The sequence below is a fragment of the Anomaloglossus baeobatrachus genome, unplaced genomic scaffold, assembly GCF_048569485.1.
Source record: "Anomaloglossus baeobatrachus isolate aAnoBae1 unplaced genomic scaffold, aAnoBae1.hap1 Scaffold_755, whole genome shotgun sequence".
Lineage (NCBI taxonomy): Eukaryota > Metazoa > Chordata > Amphibia > Anura > Aromobatidae > Anomaloglossus > Anomaloglossus baeobatrachus.
The window spans coordinates 8,671-29,529 of NW_027445135.1; the positions used below are offsets into that span (position 1 = coordinate 8,671).

At 54.5% G+C, this 20,859-nt stretch overlaps 1 protein-coding gene across 1 annotated transcript in view; it reads right to left on the minus strand.

Annotated features, from left to right (window-relative positions):
- Positions 1-507: 507 nt before the first annotated feature.
- The window catches only part of LOC142287687 (kalirin-like), a gene marked incomplete at its 3' end in the record, with an annotated part of 47,757 nt that continues 27,405 nt past the window's right edge, over positions 508-20,859 (minus strand). The window contains exons 2-5 of the mRNA XM_075333459.1: positions 13,749-13,823; positions 5,325-5,439; positions 1,324-1,516; positions 508-1,020 (exon numbers count right to left, since the gene is read on the minus strand). Coding sequence (XP_075189574.1) covers positions 508-1,020; positions 1,324-1,516; positions 5,325-5,439; positions 13,749-13,823 — 896 coding nt within the window. The remainder of the gene's footprint in view (positions 1,021-1,323; positions 1,517-5,324; positions 5,440-13,748; positions 13,824-20,859) is intronic.

Consider the following 20,859-nt stretch of genomic DNA (forward strand, 5'->3'; position numbering starts at 1 on the left):
ATAACACAGTGATATCTCTCTGAGTACAGATAATGTAGTAGATGTCACCTGCAGTCCTATGTAACACCACAGATAACACAGTGATATCTCTGAGTACAGATAATGTAGTAGATGTCACCTGCAGTCCTATGTAACACCACAGATAACACCGTGATATCTCTCTGAGTACAGATAATGTAGGAGATGTCGCCTGCAGTCCTATGTAACACCACAGATAACAGTGATATCTCACTGAGTACAGATAATGCAATCTATGTCGCCTGCAGTCCTATGTAACACCACAGATAACACCGTGATATCTCTCTGAGTACAGATAATGCAATCTATGTCGCCTGCAGTCCTATGTAACACCACAGATAACAGTGATATCTCACTGAGTACAGATAATGCAATCTGTGTCGCCTGCAGTCCTATGTAACACCACAGATAACACAGTGATATCTCTGAGTACAGATAATGCAATCTGTGTCGCCTGCAGTCCTATGTAATACCTCCACCCTCTTTTACCTTCTCGGCATCCTGTTCGAACAGCCTCAGCTGGAAGCACTGGTCCAGTTTCAGTTTGCGCACGTGCCACATCTGGTGCAGGTGTTGGCGGGTGGAGTGCAGCTTGTCCAGGAGGCTGGTAATTTTTGGCACCAGACTTTGGAAGTCGGCCCCTCCTGGGATACAGTTCCTGCCGGAGAAGCCGTCCCCGCAGCGGATGCACTGCAGCAGCCTCTGTCCGTCGCGGTCCAGCTCCTCCACCGGAGCCTTCATCACCTTCTTCTTTAGCTGCGTGTGCTCGTCGATTAGCCTCCGCGATCCCTCCACGTCCACCGGGAACTCTTTCCTGGCCAGCATCTCCTGCAGGTCCTCCAGCCGTGACAGTAGGTGCACCGCGCTGTTGAAGAATTCCTCCAGGGAGACGCGCAGCTCGATCCACTCGTCATGATTGTAATCCAAGGAACCTTCAAACTCCTCCGTCAGCTGCGAGGGGTCCACCAGCTTGGTCAGGCCCTCCACCGACACCATACTGGTCTGGGCAAAGAAGACAGAGTCAATCAGCGCTCGTGACTGCCGGCAGCCATGCTGTATACGCCCAGCCCGGGTACGAGAACCCCCCTCGCACAGTTTGGATTTCGGACCTGCCCCATTCTCCCCTCCAGCTGTATTCACAATTCTGCAGATTGTGTCACCTGAGAACCTCGGCTCACTCACAGGGGGGTTATGAGGTGACACATCTGGCGGTGTATTACCCCGGAGAACTGTGAACGCAGCAGGGACGTGGTACCAGCACCTACAGACAGCCCCGGCACCGGTCCACGGAGCCACGACACAAACCTCAAAGATGAACTTGGAGCTGCCGAAGTTGGTTTTCTGCTTCTGCCAGAAGTTCTCGGGTTTGATGATCAGCGCCACGTGGATCTCGGCTGGAAACGCTTCCTGCAGGGTCTTCAGAAGAGGCTTGATCAGGTCCCACTTTGATCCACGCATGTCGATGATGACGGTGAAGCCACGCTTACAGACGTCCTCACTGCGGGGGAGGGGAAAACTGACAATCAGAACAGACTACAGACGGGACGGACGTTACAGTCACCTGAGCCCGCGGATACGAGGACGCAATGAGCCGCGAGAGCGGCCAGCGCGCACCTGCAGAGTGCAAGCATTGCTCCCTGTTATCAGCCAGAACTACAGGAGGCCAACACTCACCTGCAGAGTGCGAGCATTGCTCCCTGTTATCAGCCAGAACTACAGGAGGCCTCCAACACTCACCTGCAGAGTGCGAGCATTGCTCCCTGTTATCAGCCAGAACTACAGGAGGCCAACACTCACCTGCAGAGTGCGAGCATTGCTCCCTGTTATCAGCCAGAACTACAGGAGGCCTCCAACACTCACCTGCAGAGTGCGAGCATTGCTCCCTGTTATCAGCCAGAACTACAGGAGGCCAACACTCACCTGCAGAGTGCGAGCATTGCTCCCTGTTATCAGCCAGAACTACAGGAGGCCTCCAACACTCACCTGCAGAGTGCAAGCATTGCTCCCTGTTATCAGCCAGAACTACAGGAGGCTTCCAACACTCACCTGCTGAGTGCGAGCATTGCTCCCTGTTATCAGCCAGAACTACAGGAGGCCAACACTCACCTGCTGAGTGCGAGCATTGCTCCCTGTTATCAGCCAGAACTACAGGAGGCCAACACTCACCTGCAGAGTGCAAGCATTGCTCCCTGTTATCAGCCAGAACTACAGGAGGCCTCCAACACTCACCTGCAGAGTGCGAGCATTGCTCCCTGTTATCAGCCAGAACTACAGGAGGCCTCCAACACTCACCTGCAGAGTGCGAGCATTGCTCCCTGTTATCAGCCAGAACTACAGGAGGCCACCAACACTCACCTGCAGAGTGCGAGCATTGCTCCCTGTTATCAGCCAGAACTACAGGAGGCCAACACTCACCTGCAGAGTGCGAGCATTGCTCCCTGTTATCAGCCAGAACTACAGGAGGCCAACACTCACCTGCAGAGTGCGAGCATTGCTCCCTGTTATCAGCCAGAACTACAGGAGGCCTCCAACACTCACCTGCTGAGTGCAAGCATTGCTCCCTGTTATCAGCCAGAACTACAGGAGGCCAACACTCACCTGCTGAGTGCGAGCATTGCTCCCTGTTATCAGCCAGAACTACAGGAGGCCAACACTCACCTGCAGAGTGCGAGCATTGCTCCCTGTTATCAGCCAGAACTACAGGAGGCCTCCAACACTCACCTGCAGAGTGCGAGCATTGCTCCCTGTTATCAGCCAGAACTACAGGAGGCCAACACTCACCTGCAGAGTGCGAGCATTGCTCCCTGTTATCAGCCAGAACTACAGGAGGCCTCCAACACTCACCTGCAGAGTGCGAGCATTGCTCCCTGTTATCAGCCAGAACTACAGGAGGCCAACACTCACCTGCAGAGTGCGAGCATTGCTCCCTGTTATCAGCCAGAACTACAGGAGGCCTCCAACACTCACCTGCAGAGTGCAAGCATTGCTCCCTGTTATCAGCCAGAACTACAGGAGGCTTCCAACACTCACCTGCTGAGTGCGAGCATTGCTCCCTGTTATCAGCCAGAACTACAGGAGGCCAACACTCACCTGCTGAGTGCGAGCATTGCTCCCTGTTATCAGCCAGAACTACAGGAGGCCAACACTCACCTGCAGAGTGCAAGCATTGCTCCCTGTTATCAGCCAGAACTACAGGAGGCCTCCAACACTCACCTGCAGAGTGCGAGCATTGCTCCCTGTTATCAGCCAGAACTACAGGAGGCCAACACTCACCTGCAGAGTGCGAGCATTGCTCCCTGTTATCAGCCAGAACTACAGGAGGCCAACACTCACCTGCAGAGTGCGAGCATTGCTCCCTGTTATCAGCCAGAACTACAGGAGGCCTCCAACACTCACCTGCTGAGTGCAAGCATTGCTCCCTGTTATCAGCCAGAACTACAGGAGGCCAACACTCACCTGCTGAGTGCGAGCATTGCTCCCTGTTATCAGCCAGAACTACAGGAGGCCAACACTCACCTGCAGAGTGCGAGCATTGCTCCCTGTTATCAGCCAGAACTACAGGAGGCCTCCAACACTCACCTGCAGAGTGCGAGCATTGCTCCCTGTTATCAGCCAGAACTACAGGAGGCCTCCAACACTCACCTGCTGAGTGCAAGCATTGCTCCCTGTTATCAGCCAGAACTACAGGAGGCCAACACTCACCTGCTGAGTGCGAGCATTGCTCCCTGTTATCAGCCAGAACTACAGGAGGCCAACACTCACCTGCAGAGTGCGAGCATTGCTCCCTGTTATCAGCCAGAACTACAGGAGGCCTCCAACACTCACCTGCTGAGTGCAAGCATTGCTCCCTGTTATCAGCCAGAACTACAGGAGGCCTCCAACACTCACCTGCAGAGTGCGAGCATTGCTCCCTGTTATCAGCCAGAACTACAGGAGGCCACCAACACTCACCTGCAGAGTGCGAGCATTGCTCCCTGTTATCAGCCAGAACTACAGGAGGCCAACACTCACCTGCAGAGTGCGAGCATTGCTCCCTGTTATCAGCCAGAACTACAGGAGGCCTCCAACACTCACCTGCAGAGTGCAAGCATTGCTCCCTGTTATCAGCCAGAACTACAGGAGGCCTCCAACACTCACCTGCAGAGTGCAAGCATTGCTCCCTGTTATCAGCCAGAACTACAGGAGGCCTCCAACACTCACCTGCTGAGTGCAAGCATTGCTCCCTGTTATCAGCCAGAACTACAGGAGGCCAACACTCACCTGCTGAGTGCGAGCATTGCTCCCTGTTATCAGCCAGAACTACAGGAGGCCAACACTCACCTGCAGAGTGCGAGCATTGCTCCCTGTTATCAGCCAGAACTACAGGAGGCCTCCAACACTCACCTGCAGAGTGCGAGCATTGCTCCCTGTTATCAGCCAAAACTACAGGAGGCCTCCAACACTCACCTGCAGAGTGCGAGCATTGCTCCCTGTTATCAGCCAGAACTACAGGAGGCCTCCAACACTCACCTGCAGAGTGCAAGCATTGCTCCCTGTTATCAGCCAGAACTACAGAAGGCCTCCAACACTCACCTGCAGAGTGCGAGCATTGCTCCCTGTTATCAGCCAGAACTACAGGAGGCCAACACTCACCTGCTGAGTGCAAGCATTGCTCCCTGTTATCAGCCAAAACTACAAGAGGCCACCTACAGGACAGGCGAGTTCAAGCATTGCTCCCTGTTATCAGTCAAAACTACAGGAGGCCGCCTACAGCACAGGCGAGTAGGAGCATTAATCCCTGTTATCAGCCAGTATTACAGGAGGCCACCTGCAGGACAGGCGAGTACGAGCATTGCTTTCTGTTATCAGCCAGAACTACAGGAGGTCAACACTCACATGCTGAGTACAAGCATTGCTCCCATATATCAGGCAGTACTAAAGGAGGCCTCCTATAGGACAGATGAGCATGAGCATTACTCCCTGTTATCAGCCATTACTGGGAGAGAAGACTGTAGGACAGGAGAGTACAATCTATTACTCCCTGTTATCAGCCACTACAGCGGGGGGAGACTGTAGGATAGGTGAGCATGAGCATTACTCTCTGTTATCAGCCACTACAGCGGGGAGTGACTGTAGGACAGGTGAGCATGAGCATTAACTCCCTGTTATCAGCCATTACTGGGGGAGGAGACTGTAAGACAGGTGAGCATGAGTATTACTCACTGTTATCAGCCATTACTGGGGGAGGAGACTGTACACAATCTATTACTCCCTGTTATCCGCCGTTTCAGGTTGGGGAAAGCCTATAAGGCTTGGTGGGCTCTCACCTTGGCACACTGGCGAGATACGTCACCAGCCGGCGCAGATCTTCTTGTCGTATCCTGTCGTGGTTACTACGTGCGGGAAAGGTCAGGATTGGGCCTCCTCTCTTATCGCGGCCTCCTGGACACAAAACAAAGGGTTAATCAATCCAAATGTTTCCTAAATAATGGCTACAAGTCATTGTACACTGCATCTCTCCTATTTCAGGCTCCTTTAAGTGCGGCTATTTCTAGACCTCTTGGTTCAGTGCCAAATCTCTAAACCTTCGGCGGCCTCGATCCCTCGTCTACAGCACCAGATTTACATTGTTAAGTTTCTCTAGAAAAAAAAAACACCGCCACTCCCAGACTCCTCCACGGGTCCTGAGGAAGGACGAGGCGGCCACTAAAATCCAGCCCTGGCCACTGAACCACGGCCCTTCAACTGTCACCCAAAACCCCAACCCTGACCTGTGACCGCAGACTCTTCAACACCAGCACCTAGCCCCTGAGCCGAGTCACTGCCCCCCACTCCCCCGAGTCACTGCCCCCCACTCCCCCGAGTCACTGCCCCCCACTCCCCCGAGTCACTGCCCCCCCACTCCCCCGAGCCGAGTCACTGCTCCACCACTCCCACGAGTCACTGCCCCCCCCCCTCCCCGAGTCACTGCCCCCCCACTCCCCCGAGCCGAGTCACTGCCCCCCACTCCCCCGAGTCACTGACCCCCACTCCCCCGAGTCACTGACCCCCACTCCCCCGAGCCGAGTCACTGCTCCACCACTCCCACGAGTCACTGCCCCCCACTCCCACGAGTCACTGCCCCCCACTCCCACGAGTCACTGCCCCCCCCCTCCCCGAGTCACTGCCCCCCCCCTCCCCGAGTCACTGCCCCCCCACTCCCCCGAGCCGAGTCACTGCTCCACCACTCCCACGAGTCACTGCCCCCCACTCCCACGAGTCACTGCCCCCCCACTCCCACGAGTCACTGCCCCCCCCCCCCCCCGAGTCACTGCCCCCCCACTCCCCCAAGCCGAGTCACTGCCCCCCACTCCCACGAGTCACTGCCCCCCCCCTCCCCGAGTCACTGCCCCCCCACTCCCCCGAGCCGAGTCACTGCCCCCCACTCCCCCGAGTCACTGCCCCCCACTCCCCCGAGTCACTGACCCCCACTCCCCCGAGCCGAGTCACTGCTCCACCACTCCCACGAGTCACTGCCCCCCACTCCCACGAGTCACTGCCCCCCCCCCCCCGAGTCACTGCCCCCCCACTCCCCCGAGCCGAGTCACTGCCCCCCACTCCCACGAGTCACTGACCCCCCACTCCCACGAGTCACTGCCCCCCCACTCCCCCGAGCCGAGTCACTGCCCCCCCACTCCCCCGAGTCACTGCCCCCCCCACTCCCCCGAGTCACTGCCCCCCCCACTCCCCCGAGCCGAGTCACTGCCCCCCACTCCCCCGAGTCACTGCCCCCCCCACTCCCCCGAGTCACTGACCCCCCACTCCCCCGAGCCGAGTCACTGCCCCCCACTCCCCCGAGTCACTGCCCCCCCCCACTCCCCCGAGCCGAGTCACTCACTGCCCCCCACTCCCCCGAGTCACTGCCCCCCACTCCCCCGAGCCGAGTCACTGCCCCCCCACTCCCCCGAGCCGAGTCACTGCCCCCCCCCCACTCCCCCGAGCCGAGTCACTGCCCCCCCACTCCCCCGAGTCGAGTCACTGCCCCCCCACTCCCCCGAGTCGAGTCACGGCCCCCCCACTCCTCCGAGTCACGGCCCCCCCACTCCCCCGAGTCACTGCCCCCCCACTCCCCCGAGTCACTGCCCCCCCACTCCCCCGAGTCACTGCCCCCCCCCCGAGTCACGGCCCCCCCACTCCCCCGAGTCACGGCCCCCCACTCCCCCGAGTCACGGCCCCCCCACTCCCCCGATTCACGGCCCCCCCACTCCCCCGATTCACGGCCCCCCCACTCCCCCGAGTCACTGCCCCCCCACTCCCCCGAGTCACTGCCCCCCCCCCCCGGAGCAGAGTCACTGCCCCCCCACTCCCCCGAGTCGAGTCACTGCCCCCCCCCCAGAGCAGAGTCACTGCCCCTCACTCCCCCGAGCTGAGTCACTGCCCCCCCACTCCCCCGAGTCACTGCCCCCAGAGCAGAGTCACTGCCCCCCCACTCCCCCGAGCTGAGTCACTGCCCCCTCCACTCCCCCGAGTCACTGCCCCCGGAGCAGAGTCACTGCTTCTCCGACCCCCCCCCACCCCGGAGCAGAGTCACTGCCCCCCCCCACGAGCAGTCACTGCCCTGTCCCCCCCGGAGCCGAGTGACTGCCCCCCCCGCCCAGCGTGCAGAGTTACTTACTCCAGTATTCGAACTGGAGACCTTAAAGTGAATTCAGTCACTATTCTTTGGCCCTTAAATTCTTGGCCACTAAACTCCGGTCTTTGAATCCTAACTTTCGTCCCTTAAACTCTCGACTGTAAGCCACAAAACGCACACATAACCCCGCTCCACGGCCCGCGAGCCCCGCTCCACGGCCCGCGAGCCCCGCTCCACGGCCCGCGAGCCCCGCTCCACGGCCCGCGAGCCCCACTCCACGGCCCGCGAGCCCCACTCCACGGCCCGCGAGCCCCGATCATACATCTCCCTGCTGAGAGCAGAAAATACAATCACTCGACCATGTTAACACCGATACAGAGACAAGACTGCAGCTGTGCCTCGCTCCCACAGCGACGTGTCCTCATCACTGCCCCCATTGGGGCTCACTTTCAGGATGGTTTTGATAGTGTTTATACAGAGACCTCCTGAAGATTCCGGGCGTTCACAGCACACAGGGTTAATGCCCCCTGACACTTGTAGTTTGGCATGCAGTGATCCCTGGCGGACAGTAATCCCTATAAAAGCCTCTGAAGTGCACAGCCTGCTGCGGATTACCAGATCATCCCCGATTACAGCAGGTTACTTACCCGTTACATCTGGCTGACAAGACAACAGGGATCCCGAGACGAGAAAACCACTCCGAGGAGGAAAGGGGATAACGGGAGTTACCGGTGACGGGCGCTGGTGCCAGAGGTACCGAATCACCGGACATTTCTATACAAGTGGACACTGCAATATGAGGACCGCGAGCACGAGTCACTGAGCAGAGTATAGAGGAATACATGAGGAACTGCCCGCAGCCCGCCACCACACTGCCCGCAGCCCGCCACCACACTGCCCGCAGCCCGCCACCACACTGCCCGCAGCCCGCCACCACACTGCCCGCAGCCCGCCACCACACTGCGCACCCCACACACTGCCCGCAGCCCGCCACTACACTGCCCGCAGACTGCCCCGCACACTGCCCACAGCCCGCCACCACACTGCCCGCAGCCCGCCACCACACTGCGCACCCCGCACACTGCCCGCAGCCCGCCACCACACTGCCCGCAGCCCGCCACCACACTGCCCGCAGCCCGCCACCACACTGCCTGCAGCCCGCCACCACACTGCCCGCAGCCCGCCACCACACTGCCCGCAGCCCGCCACCACACTGCCCACCCCGCACACTGCCCGCAGCCCACCACCACACTGCCCGCAGCCCACCACCACACTGCCCACCCCGCACACTGCCCACCCCGCCACCAAACTGCCCGCAGCACGCCACCACACTGCCCGCAGCCCGCCATCACACTGCCCGCAGCCCGCCACCACACTACCCACCCCGCACACTGCCCGCAGCCCGCCACCACACTGCCCACCCCGCACACTGCCCACCCCGCACACTGCCCACCCCGCACACTGCCCACCACCACACTGCCCACCCCGCACACCACCCCGCACACCACACTGTCCGCTCACACACTGCCCACAGACCAGCCGCACACTGTCCGCAGACCACCCGCACAGTGCCCGCAGCCCACCATGCACACTGCCCGCAACCTAACCCGCCCACTGCCCGCAGCCCACATGCACCCAGGCCAAGCCGACCGTTAAGGCACAAGCATACAGACCACACACTGCCTTCAGCCCACCCGCACCAAGGCCGACCGTCAGGGAACAAGCATATAGACCGCACACCACTTGCATGCGTGCACCCAGGCCGAGCCTTCAGGAGACAAGTACACCGCCCGCAGACATGCACCCAGGCCGAGCCTTCAGGAGACAAGCACACCGCCCGCAGATATGCACCCAGGCCGAGCCTTCAGGAGACAAGCACACCGCCCGCAGACATGCACCCAGGCCGAGCCTTCAGGAGACAAGCACACCGCCCGCAGATATGCACCCAGGCCGAGCCTTCAGGAGACAAGCACACCGCCCGCAGACATGCACCCAGGCCGAGCCTTCAGGAGACAAGCACACCGCCCGCAGACATGCACCCAGGCCGAGCCTTCAGGAGACAAGCACACCGCCCGCAGATATGCACCCAGGCCGAGCCTTCAGGAGACAAGCACACCGCCCGCAGACATGCACCCAGGCCGAGCCTTCAGGAGACAAGCACACCGCCCGCAGATATGCACCCAGGCCGAGCCTTCAGGAGACAAGCACACCGCCCGCAGACATGCACCCAGGCCGAGCCTTCAGGAGACAAGCACACCGCCCGCAGACATGCACCCAGGCCGAGCCTTCAGGAGACAAGCACACCGCCCGCAGACATGCACCCAGGCCGAGCCTTCAGGAGACAAGTACACCGCCCGCAGACATGCACCCAGGCCGAGCCTTCAGGAGACAAGTACACCGCCCGCAGACATGCACCCAGGCCGAGCCTTCAGGAGACAAGCACACCGCCCGCAGATATGCACCCAGGCCGAGCCTTCAGGAGACAAGTACACCGCCCGCAGACATGCACCCAGGCCGAGCCTTCAGGAGACAAGTACACCGCCCGCAGACATGCACCCAGGCCGAGCCTTCAGGAGACAAGTACACCGCCCGCAGACGAGCACCCAGGCCGAGCCTTCAGGAGACAAGTACACCGCCCGCAGACATGCACCCAGGCCGAGCCTTCAGGAGACAAGTACACCGCCCGCAGATATGCACCCAGGCCGAGCCTTCAGGAGACAAGTACACCGCCCGCAGACATGCACCCAGGCCGAGCCTTCAGGAGACAAGCACACCGCCCGCAGACATGCACCCAGGCCGAGCCTTCAGGAGACAAGCACACCGCCCGCAGACGAGCACCCAGGCAGAGCCTTCAGGAGACAAGTACACCGCCCGCAGACATGCACCCAGGCCGAGCCTTCAGGAGACAAGTACAACGCCCGCAGACATGCACCCAGGCCGAGCCTTCAGGAGACAAGTACACCGCCCGCAGATATGCACCCAGGCCGAGCCTTCAGGAGACAAGCACACCGCCCGCAGACATGCACCCAGGCCGAGCCTTCAGGAGACAAGCACACCGCCCGCAGACGAGCACCCAGCAGAGCCTTCAGGAGACAAGTACACCGCCCGCAGACGAGCACCCAGGCCGAGCCTTCAGGAGACAAGCACACCGCCCGCAGACGAGCACCCAGGCCGAGCCTTCAGGAGACAAGTACACCGCCCGCAGACGAGCACCCAGGCCGAGCCTTCAGGAGACAAGTACACCGCCCGCAGACATGCACCCAGGCCGAGCCTTCAGGAGACAAGTACACCGCCCGCAGACGAGCACCCAGGCCGAGCCTTCAGGAGACAAGTACACCGCCCGCAGACGAGCACCCAGGCAGAGCCTTCAGGAGACAAGTACACCGCCCGCAGACGAGCACCCAGGCCGAGTCTTCAGGAGACAAGTACACCGCCCGCAGACATGCACCCAGGCCGAGCCTTCAGGAGACAAGCACACCGCCCGCAGACATGCACCCAGCAGAGCCTTCAGGAGACAAGCACACCGCCCGCAGACGAGCACCCAGGCTGAGCCTTCAGGAGACAAGTACACCGCCCGCAGACATGCACCCAGGCCGAGCCTTCAGGAGACAAGCACACCGCGCCCGCAGACATGCACCCAGCAGAGCCTTCAGGAGACAAGTACACCGCCCGCAGATATACACCCAGGCCGAGCCTTCAGGAGACAAGCACACCGCCCGCAGACATGCACCCAGGCCGAGCCTTCAGGAGACAAGCACACCGCCCGCAGACGAGCACCCAGGCCGAGCCTTCAGGAGACAAGTACACCGCCCGCAGACATGCACCCAGGCCGAGCCTTCAGGAGACAAGTACACCGCCCGCAGACATGCACCCAGGCCGAGCCTTCAGGAGACAAGCACACCGCCCGCAGACGAGCACCCAGGCCGAGCCTTCAGGAGACAAGTACACCGCCCGCAGACGAGCACCCAGCAGAGCCGCTCAGGACACAGCCCACAGTCATTTTACTGAGGCGGCTTCGCTGGTTGTTTTTCCCTCATTTTTAACGTCGTCTTTGCTCTACAAGGAGCAGAAAGCTTCCAAAGAAGCCGCCAAATAGGACCAAGATGGGTCACAGTTTTTGAATCATGAAAGAAGGAACAAGAGACTGAACATGTGCACAGTGTCGCATTTACGTTGCTGGACAATATGTTCATTTTTGCAGTTCTGTTTCAAAGACAAGACATAACTGGCTGCAGCAGGAGCCTCCCCCCAAAGACACTAAGCTCCGATCTGCATGCTGGAAATTCTAAGCTCCTCCTCCTCAGTAATGTGCCTGAAGTACATGCTAAGCTCCGCCTTAGTAAAGCGCCTGAAGTACATGCTAAGCCCCGCCTCCTCAGTAAAGCGCCTGAAGTACATGCTAAGCTCCGCCTCCTCAGTAGCGTGCCTGAAGTACACGCTAAGCTCCGCCTCCTCAGTAATCTGCCTGAAGTGCACGCTAAGCTCCTCCTCCTCAGTAATGTGCCTAAAGTACACGCTAAGCTCCGCCTCCTCAGTAATGTGCCTAAAGTACACGCTAAGCTCCGCCTCCTCAGTAATGTGCCTAAAGTACACGCTAAGCTCCGCCTCCTCAGTAATGTGCCTAAAGTACACGCTAAGCTCCACCTCAGTAAGGTGCCTAAAGTACACGCTAAGCTCCACCTCCTCAGTAATCTGCGTGCTGGAATTCTAAACTCCGCCTCCTCAGTAAGGTGCCTGAAGTACACGCTAAGCTCCGCCTCCTCAGTAAGGTGCCTAAAGTACACGCTAAGCTCCGCCTCCTCAGTAATCTGCGTGCTGGAATTCTAAGCTCCGCCTCAGTAATGTGCCTGAAGCACACGCTAAGCTCCGCCTCCTCAGTAATCTGCCTGAAGTACACGCTATGCTCCGCCTCCTCAGTAGTGCCTAAAGTACACGCTAAGCTCCGCCTCCTCAGTAATCTGCCTGAAGTACACGCTAAGCTCCGCCTCCTCAGTAAGGTGCCTAAAGTACACATTAAGCTCCACCTCCTCAGTAATCTGCCTGAAGTACACACTAAGCTCCGCCTCCTCAGTAATCTGCGTGCTGGAATTCTAAGCTCCACCTCCTCAGTAATGTGCCTGAAATACACGCTAAGCTCCGCCTCCTCAGTAAGGTGCTTGAAGTACACACCAAGCTCTGCCTCCTCAGTAAGGTGCCTGAAGTACACGCTAAGCTCCGCCTCCTCAGTAATCTGCGTGCTGGAATTCTAAGCTCCGCCTCCTCAGGAATGTGCCTGAAGTACACGCTAAGCTCCGCCTCCTCAGTAATCTGCATGCTGGAATTCTAAGCTCCACCTCCACAATCATCTGGGCTTCTCTACACTCCTCAGTGTGTTATGGACGGGCTTCTCTACACTCCTCAGTGTATAATGGACGGGCTTCTCTACACTCCTCAGTGTATAATGGACGGGCTTCTCTACACTCCTCATAGTGTATAATGGACGGGCTTCTCTACACTCCTCATAGTGTATAATGGACGGGCTTCTCTACACTCCTCATGGGGTATAATGGACGGGCTTCTCTACACTCCTCATGGGGTATAATGGACGGGCTTCTCTACACTCCTCAGTGTATAATGGACGGGCTTCTCTACACTCCTCAGTGTATAATGGACGGGCTTCTCTACACTCCTCAGTGTATAATGGACAGGCTTCTCTACACTCCTCAGTGTATAATGGACAGGCTTCTCTACACTCCTCAGTGTATAATGGACGGGCTTCTCTACACTCCTCAGTGTATAATGGACGGGCTTCTCTACACTCCTCAGTGTATAATGGACGGGCTTCTCTACACTCCTCAGTGTATAATGGACGGGCTTCTCTACACTCCTCAGTGTATAATGGACGGGCTTTTCTACACTACTCATAGTGTGTTATGGACGGGCTTTTCTACACTCCTCATAGGGTATAATGGACGGGCTTCTCTACACTCCTCAGTGTGTTATGGACGGGCTTCTCTACACTCCTCAGTGTGTTATGGACGGGCTTCTCTACACTACTCATCGGGTATAATGGACAGGCTTCTCTACACTCCTCAGTGTGTTATGGAAGGGGTTCTCTAGACTTTTCTTAAACACTCTTATCAACTAGGTGGCGCTGTACCTGAGACAAAGGCCACTTTCTCCTTCAGGATGGACAGGACATCAGCAGCTTTCAGACCGTCGTTCCGGAAAGAGCCTGAAAAAAAATAAAAAAAAAAAAATATATAAGAGAAAACCTCATTACATAGAGATGACCACAATCAACCAATCACAGCCAGAGATCATTATCAAAGTGAGAAATGCCAAATAGCAGCTAAGGAATCATCACTAAAGCTGGGTTTACACGCTGCAACATCGCAAAGGACATCGCTGTAACGTCACCGGTTTGGTGACGCAATAGCGACCTCCCTAAGTCTCTGGTGAGTCGCTGGTGAGCAGTCAAACAGGCAAACCTGGCCAATAACTCAACAGCGATCCGGACCTGCAGAGCGACCTCGCTGGTTGTTGGGGACGTTGATAAGCAGCCTTTTGAAAGGGAAGTTGCTAACAAAGTCACTGCAAAGTCTTCACACACTGAAACTTCATGCTGCACAGCGGGAAACAAAGGACCTAGGAATGGTCCTGAACGATTTGTAACGATTACAACTTCACAGCGGGGGCCGGGTCGCTGATAGGTTTCACACACTGCAACATCGCAAACAACATCGCTATTGCGTCACAAAACCGGTGACCTTACAGCGATGACGTTTGAGATGTTGCAGTGTGTAAACCCAGCTTAATTAGCAGGAGTGAAAAGCGCAGATTAGGGATCATCACATGGCTCATTTACATACCAGAATCAAGAGGAAAACAGAGGCCCCAATAAACATTACACTAATGTCATCCGAATCCACCATCATCGACGAGATCGGCGGCCGTTTATATGCCTGTTCACACAGGAAGAAAGGAGAGCACTGACACCCATAGATCTGGAAAGAGGAGTGCACACGGGCGGCCGCCGGTCCTGATGACAACGCACCAGAGCAGACAGTCCCACTCATTGTTATTGACGTGTGTGGCCATAATGTGGAATAGCAGCTTTTCTGGATCGAGCGCTCGTGTTATATACAGTCCCACTCATTGTTATTGACGTGTGTGGCCATAATGTGGAATAGCAGCTTTTCTGGATCGAGCGCTCGTGTTATATACAGTCCTGCTCATGGTTATTGACACATGTGGCCATAATGTGGAATAGCAGCTTTTCTGGATCGAGCGCTCGTGTTATATACAGTCCTGCTCATGGTTATTGACACATGTGGCCATAATGTGGAATAGCAGCTTTTCTGGATCGAGCGCTCGTGTTATATACAGTCCTGCTCATGGTTATTGACGCGTGTGGCCATAATGTGGAATAGCAGCTTTTCTGGATCGAGCACCCGTGTTATATACAGTCCTGCTCATGGTTATTGATGTGTGTGGTCATAATGTGGAATAGCAGCTTTTCTGGATCGAGCGCTCGTATTATATACAGTCCTGCTCATGGTCATTGACGCATGTGGCCATAACGTGGAATAGCAGCTTTTCTGGATCGAGCGCTCGTGTTATATACAGTCCTGCTCATGGTCATTGACGCATGTGGCCATAATGTGGAATAGCAGCTTTTCTGGATCGAGCGCTCATGTTATATACAGCCCTGCTCATGATTATTGACACGTGTGGCCATAATGTGGAATAGCAGCTTTTCTGGATTGAGCGCTCGTATTATATACAGTCCTGCTCATGGTCATTGACGCATGTGGCCATGATGTGGAATAGCAGCTTTTCTGGATCGAGCGCTCGTGTTATATACAGTCCTGCTCATGGTCATTGACGCATGTGGCCATAATGTGGAATAGCACCTTTTCTGGATCGAGCGCTCATGTTATATACAGCCCTGCTCATGATTATTGACACGTGTGGCCATAATGTGGAATAGCAGCTTTTCTGGATCGAGCGCTCGTGTTATATACAGTCCTGCTCATGGTTATTGTCATAATGTGGAATAGCAGCTTTTCTGGATCGAGCGCTCGTGTTATATACAGTCCTGCTCATGGTTATTGACACATGTGGTCATAATGTGGAATAGCAGCTTTTCTGGATCGAGCGCTCGTGTTATATACAGTCCTGCTCATGGTTATTGACGTGTGTGGCCATAATGTGGAATAGCAGCTTTTCTGGATCGAGCGCTCGTGTTATATACAGTCCTGCTCATGGTTATTGACGCGTGTGGCCATAATGTGGAATAGCAGCTTTTCTGGACTGAGCGCTCGTGTTATATACAGTCCTGCTCATGGTTATTGACGTGTGTGGCCATAATGTGGAATAGCAGCTTTTCTGGACTGAGCGCTCGTGTTATATACAGTCCTGCTCATGGTTATTGACGCGTGTGGCCATAATGTGGAATAGCAGCTTTTCTGGATCGAGCGCTCGTGTTATATACAGTCCTGCTTATGGTTATTGACGTGTGTGGCCATAATGTGGAATAGCAGCTTTTCTGGATCGAGCGCTCGTGTTATATACAGTCCTGCTCATGGTTATTGTCATAATGTGGAATAGCAGCTTTTCTGGATCGAGCGCTCGTGTTATATACAGTCCTGCTCATGGTTATTGACGTGTGTGGCCATAATGTGGAATAGCAGCTTTTCTGGATCGAGCGCTCGTGTTATATACAGTCCTGCTCATGGTTATTGACGCGTGTGGCCATAATGTGGAATAGCAGCTTTTCTGGATCGAGCGCTCGTGTTATATACAGTCCTGCTTATGGTTATTGACGTGTGTGGCCATAATGTGGAATAGCAGCTTTTCTGGATCGAGCGCTCGTGTTATATACAGTCCTGCTCATGGTCATTGACACATGTGGTCATAATGTGGAATAGCAGCTTTTCTGGATCGAGCGCTCGTGTTATATACAGTCCTGCTCATGGTTATTGACACATGTGGTCATAATGTGGAATAGCAGCTTTTCTGGATCGAGCGCTCGTGTTATATACAGTCTTGCTCATGGTTATTGACGTGTGTGGCCATAATGTGGAATAGCAGCTTTTCTGGATCGAGCGCTCGTGTTATATACAGCCCTGCTCATGGTTATTGACGCGTGTGGTCATAATGTGGAATAGCAGCTTTTCTGGATCGAGCGCTCGTGTTATATACAGTCCTGCTCATGGTTATTGACGCGTGTGGTCATAATGTGGAATAGCAGCTTTTCTGGATCGAGCGCTCGTGTTATATACAGCCCTGCTCATGGTTATTGACGCGTGTGGCCATAATGTGGAATAGCAGCTTTTCTGGATCGAGCGCTCGTGTTATATACAGTCCTGCTCATGGTTATTGACACATGTGGTCATAATGTGGAATAGCAGCTTTTCTGGATCGAGCGCTCGTGTTATATACAGTCCTGCTCATGGTTATTGACACATGTGGTCATAATGTGGAATAGCAGCTTTTCTGGATCGAGCGCTCGTGTTATATACAGCCCTGCTCATGGTTATTGACGCGTGTGGTCAATGTGGAATAGCAGCTTTTCTGGATCGAGCGCTCATGTTATATACAGCCCTGCTCATGGTTATTGACGCGTGTGGTCAATGTGGAATAGCAGCTTTTCTGGATCGAGCGCTCGTGTTATATACAGTCCTGCTTATGGTTATTGACGTGTGTGGCCATAATGTGGAATAGCAGCTTTTCTGGATCGAGCGCTCGTGTTATATACAGTCCTGCTCATGGTCATTGACACATGTGGTCATAATGTGGAATAGCAGCTTTTCTGGATCGAGCGCTCGTGTTATATACAGTCCTGCTCATGGTTATTGACACATGTGGTCATAATGTGGAATAGCAGCTTTTCTGGATCGAGCGCTCGTGTTATATACAGTCTTGCTCATGGTTATTGACGTGTGTGGCCATAATGTGGAATAGCAGCTTTTCTGGATCGAGCGCTCGTGTTATATACAGCCCTGCTCATGGTTATTGACGCGTGTGGTCATAATGTGGAATAGCAGCTTTTCTGGATCGAGCGCTCGTGTTATATACAGTCCTGCTCATGGTTATTGACGCGTGTGGTCATAATGTGGAATAGCAGCTTTTCTGGATCGAGCGCTCGTGTTATATACAGCCCTGCTCATGGTTATTGACGCGTGTGGCCATAATGTGGAATAGCAGCTTTTCTGGATCGAGCGCTCGTGTTATATACAGTCCTGCTCATGGTTATTGACACATGTGGTCATAATGTGGAATAGCAGCTTTTCTGGATCGAGCGCTCGTGTTATATACAGTCCTGCTCATGGTTATTGACACATGTGGTCATAATGTGGAATAGCAGCTTTTCTGGATCGAGCGCTCGTGTTATATACAGCCCTGCTCATGGTTATTGACGCGTGTGGTCAATGTGGAATAGCAGCTTTTCTGGATCGAGCGCTCGTGTTATATACAGTCCTGCTCATGGTTATTGACGTGTGTGAAAAAACCGTTATAGATAATGATTAAGGGATCATGTACTGTATACCGTGAAAAGAAAAACCCTTAAAATTCAATTCTTTAATGATAAAGTTTAAAATGGATATCCCAACATGAAAGACACACATATGTATACAAACAACAAAAAATAGAGAAAAGTGCTGCAGTGCAGAATGGGAGTGGTCAACGCCCCTTCACTTCTCCCTACCTAGCCTGCGGAGGTCGGCACCCTAGGTTTCGTAAAGGCGCCCCCGCTCACCGTCGGCTCGCCCTCCTTTCCCTGCACTGCATTAATAGGTGCAACTAATCTGGGAATATAGGAGTGCTTAATAAATGTTGCTGCACTGCAAAAATTACAGGGATTTACACAGAGTACCAATGTCTAGCACACATGTGAGTGTGACTCTACAGAGAAATGTAATATAAGATATTTGGGGTTTAGAATCACCGCCTTCAATATGAACAGACTTAGTGGACACCGTGTGCCCCTGGAGCCCACTAGATATGAATGTCAGTTGTACTGTACATTCAAAGAAGGCCTGCAATTGAACACCAATTGTGGTGCCAACACTCGGATTACAATAGCATGCATACAGGCCTCTAAAAAAAGCCTTGTCTTCGCCTAGCCCAACAAACAAGGCAAAGAGAGCAATTCAATTACTCAAAAAATGACTCCAGGAAAGGCACACAAATGGATGGTCCCCAGATATAATAACATCCTTAGCCATAAATTGGACACAATATGTATAACTCCAATCTATTCCCTGTAGGTGTAACATATAAAGAGTACTTAGCTTATTATTATGAAATTGGACCAATCGCCATATCAGTGCTGATGCTTCAGTGTAGTCACTGGAAAGTCCAGGCCCAAGTTTGGGAACCGCTAGCTTGCTCGACGCGTTTCCCCCTGGCACAGAGTCCCGCCAAGGTTCATCAGGAGCACCCACAATCGGGCACAGAGTGTCGGCCACAGTAAACCACTCTGCCTCGGTCCTAATCCCCGCCTGTACACGCGGGGAAAGGAACGCTCTTTAAAAATGGCGCTTGCTGACGTCACCGGTAGTGACGTCTGTTGGAACGGAAGTGCCGCTCACGTGGAACGCAGTATGCGCTCCACCGCGGCTCATCACTCCGTGCCGGAAGGTGACCCTCCATGCGAAGCTTACTGACGTCAGCGGAAGTGACGTCTGATAGAACGGAGGTGCCAGTCATGTGGAACGCAAAATGCGCTCCACTTCGGCTCATCCCTAAAGGGCGGAGGATATACCTCCATGTGACGCACACTCGCAGTCACATGATCGCAAACCGGAGTAATACACTCCGCAAGCCCCCGCACCGCATGGTTACCAATATTAAGGGGAGGTAAGGGAGAAGTGAAGGGGCGTTGACCACTCCCATTCTGCACTGCAGCACTTTTCTCTATTTTTTGTTGTTTGTATACATGTGTGTGTCTTTCATGTTGGGATATCCATTTTAAACTTTATCATTAAAGAATTGAATTTTAAGGGTTTTTCTTTTCACGGTGTACAGTTATTGACGTGTGTGGCCATAATGTGGAATAGCAGCTTTTCTGGATCGAGCGCTCGTGTTATATACAGCCCTGCTCATGGTTATTGATGTGTGTGGTCATAATGTGGAATAGCAGCTTTTCTGGATCGAGCGCTCGTGTTATATACAGTCCTGCTCATGGTTATTGACGCGTGTGGTCATAATGTGGAATAGCAGCTTTTCTGGATCGAGCGCTCGTGTTATATACAGTCCTGCTCATGGTTATTGACGTGTGTGGCCATAATGTGGAATAGCAGCTTTTCTGGATCGAGCGCTCGTGTTATATACAGTCCTGCTCATGGTCATTGACACATGTGGTCATAATGTGGAATAGCAGCTTTTCTGGATCGAGCGCTCGTGTTATATACAGTCCTGCTTATGGTTATTGACGTGTGTGGCCATAATGTGGAATAGCAGCTTTTCTGGATCGAGCGCTCGTGTTATATACAGTCCTGCTCATGGTTATTGACGCGTGTGGCCATAATGTGGAATAGCAGCTTTTCTGGATCGAGCGCTCGTGTTATATACAGTCCTGCTCATGGTTATTGACACATGTGGTCATAATGTGGAATAGCAGCTTTTCTGGATCGAGCGCTCGTGTTATATACAGCCCTGCTCATGGTTATTGACGCGTGTGGTCAATGTGGAATAGCAGCTTTTCTGGATCGAGCGCTCGTGTTATATACAGCCCTGCTCATGGTTATTGACGCGTGTGGTCATAATGTGGAATAGCAGCTGTTCTGGATCGAGCGCTCGTGTTATATACAGCCCTGCTCATGGTTATTGACGCGTGTGGTCATAATGTGGAATAGCAGCTTTTCTGGATCGAGCGCTCGTGTTATATACAGCCCTGCTCATGGTTATTGACGCGTGTGGCCATAATGTGGAATAGCAGCTTTTCTGGATCGAGCGCTCGTGTTATATACAGTCCTGCTCATGGTTATTGACGCGTGTGGTCATAATGTGGAATAGCAGCTTTTCTGGATCGAGCGCTCGTGTTATATACAGTCCTGCTCATGGTTATTGACGTGTGTGGCCATAATGTGGAATAGCAGCTTTTCTGGATCGAGCGCTCGTGTTATATACAGCCCTGCTCATGGTTATTGACGCGTGTGGTCATAATGTGGAATAGCAGCTTTTCTGGATCGAGCGCTCGTGTTATATACAGTCCTGCTCATGGTTATTGACGTGTGTGGCCATAATGTGGAATAGCAGCT